Source organism: Carettochelys insculpta, chromosome 16, assembly GCF_033958435.1.
Source record: "Carettochelys insculpta isolate YL-2023 chromosome 16, ASM3395843v1, whole genome shotgun sequence".
In the NCBI taxonomy this organism is placed as follows: domain Eukaryota; kingdom Metazoa; phylum Chordata; order Testudines; family Carettochelyidae; genus Carettochelys; species Carettochelys insculpta.
The window spans coordinates 27,230,392-27,238,036 of record NC_134152.1 but is presented as its reverse complement, the minus strand read 5'-3'; the positions used below and the strand labels follow the sequence as shown (position 1 = coordinate 27,238,036).

At 47.7% G+C, this 7,645-nt stretch overlaps 1 protein-coding gene across 1 annotated transcript; it reads left to right on the top strand.

The window, feature by feature from the left end:
- The first annotated feature begins 2,383 nt into the window (after positions 1 to 2,383).
- On the top strand, positions 2,384 to 6,766 carry PSMG3 (proteasome assembly chaperone 3). Its single transcript, XM_075010656.1, has 3 exons — positions 2,384 to 2,522; positions 3,466 to 3,698; positions 6,234 to 6,766. Exons 2-3 carry the CDS (start codon positions 3,483 to 3,485, stop codon positions 6,384 to 6,386), a joined length of 369 nt encoding a protein of 122 aa, XP_074866757.1. The 5' UTR covers positions 2,384 to 2,522; positions 3,466 to 3,482; the 3' UTR covers positions 6,387 to 6,766.
- The last annotated feature ends 879 nt before the right edge of the window (positions 6,767 to 7,645 follow it).

Genomic DNA, 7,645 nt, shown 5'->3' with positions numbered 1-7,645 from the left:
CAAGGAGAGCCAGAGGTGGGGCTGTCAGGTTAGCTAGGATTCCTCCCCATTTGCCTTGGTTGTAGGTGGTTGTAGGGAGGACTGCCTTGCGGTATCCTAAATAAAGAGAGGTCTATAGTTAGGGCCATACCAAATTCACAGACTATTTTGGTCAATGTAACAATCACAGGATTTTTAAAATGATACATTTCATCATTTCAGATATTTTAATCTGAATTTTCAGGGTGTTGTAATCGTAGGGGTCCTGACCTACAAAAGAGCTGTGTGAGGGTCACAGGGTTATTGTATCAAAACAAAAAAGCAGTCAAGTAGCACTTTAAAGACTAACAAAATAATTTATTAGGTGAACTTTCGTGGGACAGACCCACTTCTTCAGACCATAGCCATACCAGAACAGACTCACTATTTAAGGCACAGAGAACCAAAAACATTAATCAAGGCGGACAAATCAGAAAAAAATGATCAAGGTGAGGAAATCAGAGAGTAGAGGGATAGAAGGGGGCGGGGAAGGTCAAGAATTAGATTAAGCCAAGTATGCAAACGAGCCCCTATAGTGACACAGAGAATTCCCATCCCGGTTCAAACCATGTATTAATGTGCCAAATCTGAATATAAAAGACAGCTCAGCTGTTTCCCTTTGAATAGTGGTAGGAAAATTTTTCTTCAGTAACACGCAAACTCTTAAGTCATTAAGGGCAGGTTGCTGCACTCCTACCCTTACTGACACACTGCTGCTGGTGGCAGTGCTGCCTTTAGAGCTGGGCAACTGAAGAGTAGTGGCTGCTGGCTGGGAGTCCAGCTCTGAAAACAGCGCTACTGCCAACATCAGCAACAGCACAGAAGTAAGGATGTGACAGGATGGCATTGCCACTCTTATTGCTGCACTGCTGCCTGCAGACCTGGGACCTTATTTCGCAGCTGCAACTCTGGTATTATCAGAAGGGAAACATGGGTATGGTATCACCACCTTTATTTCTGCATTGCTCTGGCAGGGTGCTCCCTTCAGAGCTGTGCACCTGGCCAGCATTACAACTACTGCTGTCCAGTTGCTCAGCTCTGCAGGCAGCACAGAACTAAAGGTGGTGATATTGTGAGTCTCCTAAAATAACCTTATGATCCCTTTGAAGCTCCCTTTTGGGACAGGAGCCCCAGTTTGAGAAATTCTGTCTTCCCCTCTTCTGCATGAAATCTGTATAGCAGAGGGTAAAAACACACCAGATGCCAGATTTCATGGTCCATGATGTGCCTTACATGGCTGTGAATTTGGTTGATCCCTATCTATAATGATGTATGGGATTTGGAGAGACTAAGGAAAGAGTTGGTTGAAAATGAACTGACCTAGTTCGGGGTGTGTGGAGGGTTGAAATGCTATGAAGTGTAATGGAGTTTGGAAGTGTCTCCCCTGCTCAGTGAGGCCAGAGGAAATGGGGTAAGCAGGATTCAGAGGGACCTTCCCCAATGTGTGGGCATGGAGGAAACTCCCATTCTGTGGGGACAGCAGGTGTGTGGGAAACTGGGTGTGGATGGGACTTTCCTGCTATGCAATGCTGGGAGGGATAGGTGTGGGGAATAGGGTAAGTTGGATGCATGGGTAGGATCCCCACAGACTACTGCCAAGAGGGTAGAGACACACTCCATATTCATTGGGCATGGACGTAGATGGGACTGGAAGGAATACATGGGGCTCTCTCCAGGAGGTGCGCTCCACATAGTGGGGCTGGAGAGGTGTGGGAGTGGATACCCATCTTGGAAAGGCCAACAAGGATATGGGGGGCTCCTTGCTCTGAAGGGCTTGGATACAGGGGAGATCACCGCTAGGTGGGGCCAGAGGAGTTTGGGGGCTCCCTGCTGAAAGGCAGGATGGAATTCAGGGGGCACCATTCAGGGAGTCTGGAAGGAGTGTGTGTGGGTGGGGGTCCCCCTGAAGCTAGAGGAGGTACAGGGAGACCTCCCCGTTCTTATGTCCCAGATACAGGGGGGGCTCCCAACTTGGAGGAGCTGGAAGAGTTTGGGGGGTGAGGGGCAGGAGAGAATACTGGAGGGGGCCACCCCAGTGCCACTAAGTGGGGCTGGAGAGGGTGCAGGGGGTTTCCCTATGGGGCCAGAGCAGGTGCAGACAGGACTCCCTGCTCCCATGGCCCTGATGCAGGAGGGCTCTGACTTCCCGCTCAGTAGCAGCGGCCTGGATGAAGGGCCTGGATGAAGAGGGCCCGAGCAGTAGGGGGCGCTCCCCGCTCGGTGGGCCCAGAAGGGGCATGAAGAGACTTCCCGCTGTGGAGACCAAGGTGCGGGGGGTTTCCGGTGCGGGGGGCTCCCGGGGTATGAGGACCCCCCCCGCGAGGATCAGAGACGCGCCCGCTGTAGGGCCGGGGGGCGGGGGTTCGAGGCCGGGTGACGCTGAGGCCGGGGCGGGCTCGGTGACTCAGCGGCGGCGCCCAGCGCGGAGGGCGGGCTCGGGCTCGGGCTCGGCGGGAGCAGCGGCGGCCGAGGGAGACGCCGGAAGGCCGCGGCGGCGCTGCCGGGTGAGGCCGCCGTGGGCAGGCCCTGGTCTCGCCTCCCGGCGACACGGCCCGGGCCCGTCTGCCCGCAGTCTCGGGCTGGAGGAGGGAGGGCTGCGGGCTCCCTAGCTCCGCTGAGGGTGGGATCGTGGCGTGACTCTAGCCTGAGCTCCGAGGCTTTGTCGGGGGGAGGGGGGAGACCGTATTATTGCCAACTGTCCCGACCGGGTGACATCACTGCAGTAGGAACCGGTCCTTCCGGTCGGGAAAGTTGGCAAGTCTCAGCCTGCGCCTCGCTCCGTGCCCTCGTTTGGGATCTTGACCCAGTCTCCCGGCCGTGGCCACCTGTGGGGCAGCAGCGAGTGGCAGGGGCTCCGGCTAGCCCGCCAAAATCGTCCCTGGCTTTTGATTTTGAAAGTAAAACACACGCGCTAGGTTGCAACGTGGGAGTTGGTGGCCTGGGAATGCCGGGCTCCAAACAAGGGCTGCCCTTTGCACCAGACAGCTGGTTACGCTAGCCCCATTTTATCCCAATCCTCCACATTTGGGCAGGGGAGTTCTGGGTTTGGTCCCTTTGGAGAGAAACCAGGCACTAGAGGAGACCAGCAAACAGGAGAGCCTGGGCACTGGGAGTCAGGACTGTATGATCTGTTGTGTGTGATGCAAAAACTGTTGCAATCAGTGTAAAACTATAAATGGCATAAAAGCCTATAAATAGCAACTAGTCTGTGTAACCTAACTGTAGATCTGTTATGAGGGGCAGTTAGAGTTCACTTCTGAGTCAGATACAGCCAGACATCTTGCTCATGATGATTTATGTCCAGATGCAACCAGTTGTGTACATCAGTGGGCATATTTATATCATTAGAACAACTCAATATTGATATTTTAAATTTAATGATAATATTAAGCCTTTTTATACCCCTTAATGGTTTTATATCTAACACTAATGTATTATTTTATTCAGCATTTACAACCTCTGCCATGGCAGCGAAATCGATTGTGACGTCGAAGCAGAGGGAGGAGGTGGTGAGGGGTATCCTGACGGAGGTGGTATGCACAGCCTTCTCCAACCTCATTCTTGTGGTGGTGACACAGTATGGGAAGATGGGGACGCTTATCTCTGTGGACCCCAGCACAATAGCTGGTGATATCAGCAAACCTTCACTCACCACCAAAGTGCTGCTGGGCACGGATGAGGTATGAAGCAGAACACATGGTTCTGAAGCTTGAGGGGGAATTTCTCACTGGCTCAGAGTTCAAACCTGCTCCAGCTGCCAAGCAGCTGATGTGTAGTTATGCAGTGGAAAAAGATTAAACAACCCTGTACTAGAAGAAGAATAACAAGCAAGTACTGTGGCACTTTTTGTGGATAAGATCCTCTTGTTCAGAATATTGGAGTAGACAGAATCCAGGATTTATACAGGGGAAGTGAGGGGGAGTGTCTAATTAAATCTACACTGAAGGCGTATTGGGGTCTGTCATTGCATACTTGGTTATTCTTATTGAACTTTGACTTCACTGGTGCAGGAGCAAATGTAATGGCCTTCTGTTGCCTTTTGCAGGAGGTGTCCCAGTCAGCATGTCCATCTAACCACTTTGTTTCTCCCCAATCTTTGCTTCCTCCAAAGTAAACTTCAGGTCCCGGACTACCACCTGTGCTTGCCACTACTTGGCCCTAGATAAGAGAGTTATCCAGTTCATTTTGATTTAAAGTGAGTTTTCTTTGCGGATGTTAGAGAAACAAGAGAAAACTTGGAAAACATCAGTTACAGAATATTGCAAGATTACTGGGTTTTGCGGTGCAGTCAGACCTCCGTAGTTTTGCTTGCTAACTGCAAACAAACAATACCCTTCCTCCCACCACAGTGTGACATCCTCCTAGCACATCTTTATGTAGTGCTCACCTTTATGAGCTTTCTTTCCTTCATGCGGGATGTGTCTGCTGGTAGACAGAATGCTTACAGCTTTGGTGTGATATGCACTACTCAACATGGAGCGGAAAAGTATATTCAGTTTCTGATATTATCGTATGTTAATTAATGGCTCTTCCTGTTTACATATGAGAGAAGTCATTTCCCCAAGTCTTACATACATGTCCTTTATCTGCTCCTTTGTATTATATGTTAATTAATCTAAACAAACTTCCTGCCCAGCCCTTTGTGGTGATGCATGCTGCCAGAGCGCCCAAACCAGTGCTGAAACAAAATCAAACAAAAATAAACTTCGGATAAATATATGCAGCAAAATGGATGTCAGTAAAATCTAGACAAATAGGGCATATTTGTTAGAGAAACCCTATATCCCCTGTCTCCCACTGGCGCCCTTAATCTCATATTTTTTAAGTCTACATTATTCTATAAAAATCACCCTGTGGCTTTAAGAAGCTTGGCTGTGGCAGGAGTGTTCATCTTGGTGCTGTGACTTAATACTGTTGGATGTTTGGTGATGCAAGAAGCCCTGATGTAACATCTTGGGTTGTGGGTCTGCAAAAAATATCTGTACTGGGTTTCAGAGTTCTCTGAATTGGTGCAAAACTTGGTTAAAGTGAAGCTTTAGTTAAAATAGTTTAATAGTTCCATTAAATAGCTAACATGTATGGGTACAATCTTTTCTATTCTAAAATGGCTTAAAACATAGTTTCTAAGATGGCTACACTGTTTAAGCAGACCTCTAGCATAGCGTGGAGGAGTGTGGTGAGAAAGACACAAGAAGTCATTCTTCTGCCCTACTGTGCATTGATTAGGCCTCAGTTGCAGTATTGTGTCCAGTTCTGGGCCCCACATTTCAAGAAAGATGTGGAGAAATTGGAGGAGGTCCAGAGAAGAGCAACAAGAATGACTAAAGGTCTAGAGAACATGAGCTATGAGGGAAGACTGAAATAATTGCGCTTGAGAGGTAACGTGATAGTTGTGTTCAAGTACCTAAAGGAGTGTTACAAGGAGGAGGGTGAAAAATTGTTCTTCTTGGTCTCTGAGGATAGGATAAGAAGCAATGGGCTTAACCTTCAGCAAGGTAGGTTGAGGGTGGACATTAGGAAAAACTTCCTGTCAGGGTGGTTAAACCCTGGAAAAAGTTGACTAGGGCGATTGTGGAATCTCCATCACTGGAGAGATTTAAGAGCAGGTTAGATTAACAACTATCAGGGATGGTTTAGAGCAGCAGTGTCCAACACACTTCCCATTTGCCACACCGAGATGTGGTGAAATAGAACGCCTTCCACCCTGCTCCGTGCGTGCACCCCACCAATTGGTGGGACAAGTGCATGGCAGGAGCGGTTGCTCCAGCCACGGCGCCAGCTGCGGGGCCCAGCACAATTCCAGAGTGGCTGCGACTCTGGTCAGTTGCTGGTAGTTGTGTGTGGTGGGGCGGGGGTACCAGGCTCTGTGGTGGGGGAGGAAGGCCGGGAGGCGGGGCTGTGGCAATCCTGAAATTTTTGTTGCATACCACTGATGTAGAGACTCTGGATGCTGCTTGGTCCTGCCGTGAGGGCAGGGTACTGGATTTCATGATCTCTTGAGGTCCCTCCTAGTTCTTGTATTCTATGTTGAATACACAAACAGTTGTAAACCAGTCAATGAACCCAATTTCAGTCCAGTATAGAGAAGTCCATAATATATTTAATATACTTAGTAAAAGGATAGACCAGGAGCATTCCATTAGAAGAAATGGAATAGGGTGGGAAGAGTTTCTCAACTGAAGGACTGTGGCTTTTGTTTTATTTTTGCTTTTCAGCCCCTCATCCATGTTTGTGCTAAAAACCTGGTGACGTTTGTGTCTCAGGAAGCTGGGAACAAACCTGTTCTCCTGACTATGGCTTTGAAGGACAAGAGCGTGGAAGGAATAAAAGCGCTGCAGGAGCTGATCCGAAGTTGCCAAGTGTGGTGAGGCTGTGCTGTCTGGAAGCAAGGAAGGAATCCTGGGTCAGTGACCCACCACTGCTTATGTGGAAGGACAAAACATGCCTTGGTGCTGGTTTTGGATCCTGATGAGGATCTCAGATTTTTGTCTACCACGCAGAACAATGGGAGATTTTGCTGTTGTTGGCCTTGGGGCCTGTGCAGTGAGCAGTGAAGCTAGAGCATTTTTCTCAACACAAAATGAGAAGTCATTTCCAACACATTGGACAGAGCATATATTTTGTAAAATTGTATGTGGCTTTGCAGCAGGGTCTGAAGAAGTGAATGGCTTCAAGCAATGTAACAACAAAATGCTGTGTTGTAAGTAAAATCCGATGGAGAGTGAATAAAAATACACATTGGAGAATGCTTAATGTTACTTGTTTTTCCCCATGATACCAGTTCAAATTAAATGTTCAGAGTTGGAATCAAGTCAGGGGGAATCATATATAATTTAAAATATGGAAAAATTCTGACTATTGACTAGGGTCTGTGGGAAAGAATGGTAAGTTTTGACTGTGTGAGTTAAAACCATTGTGGGGCAAGTACCCTGTCTTCAGTCACAATAGCGAAACTGTCAACTTGAAAATCACACTTGTTGAAATACTGTACCTTAGTGCTACGTAACACTTGACATCACTGTTGCTGAAAGAAATTATCTGATACAAATATTTGTCTCTTTTTTCCAGAGGATCCTCTGGTGAATTCTTGTGTCTGCATGAAGCCCCATTGAATTTTGTAGGGCTCCACACATGCATAAGAGTCTACCTCCATAGATCCAGTTGCAGGATATGGGCCAGTCAGTTTCTTTCATGCTGAAAAGACTTTTGTAAAACATCAGTAGAGGAGTAGGAGAAATCTTACACATTTTAAATGTTTTTTCAAATATCAGAACACACTGTTGAAAGGATTGTGTGTTAGAAAGTGTAATTTGAAAGATAGGCTCAAAAGCTTCAGGCTTGTACTTAAGGGAAATCCAGTTAATTTCATTCTTCAGAATTATATTTCCCAGAGCCACTAGGTTTACATGTATGTCAGAATATTGAGGGGTTCCCCTCACATTTTACAATCCTCACCCTCATTTGCTGTTGTTCTTCTGGCCAAGGAGGGCTGGAAGCCCTGCTGTCTGTCACTATTATTTCTGCATTGACTTAAGGATTTACACTGAAAAACAAATCACTTCCCAGTTCCTGGTATAGAATAGTGTGCTCGGAGCCTCTACCAGCTCAGGGAGTCAGACAGCATGCA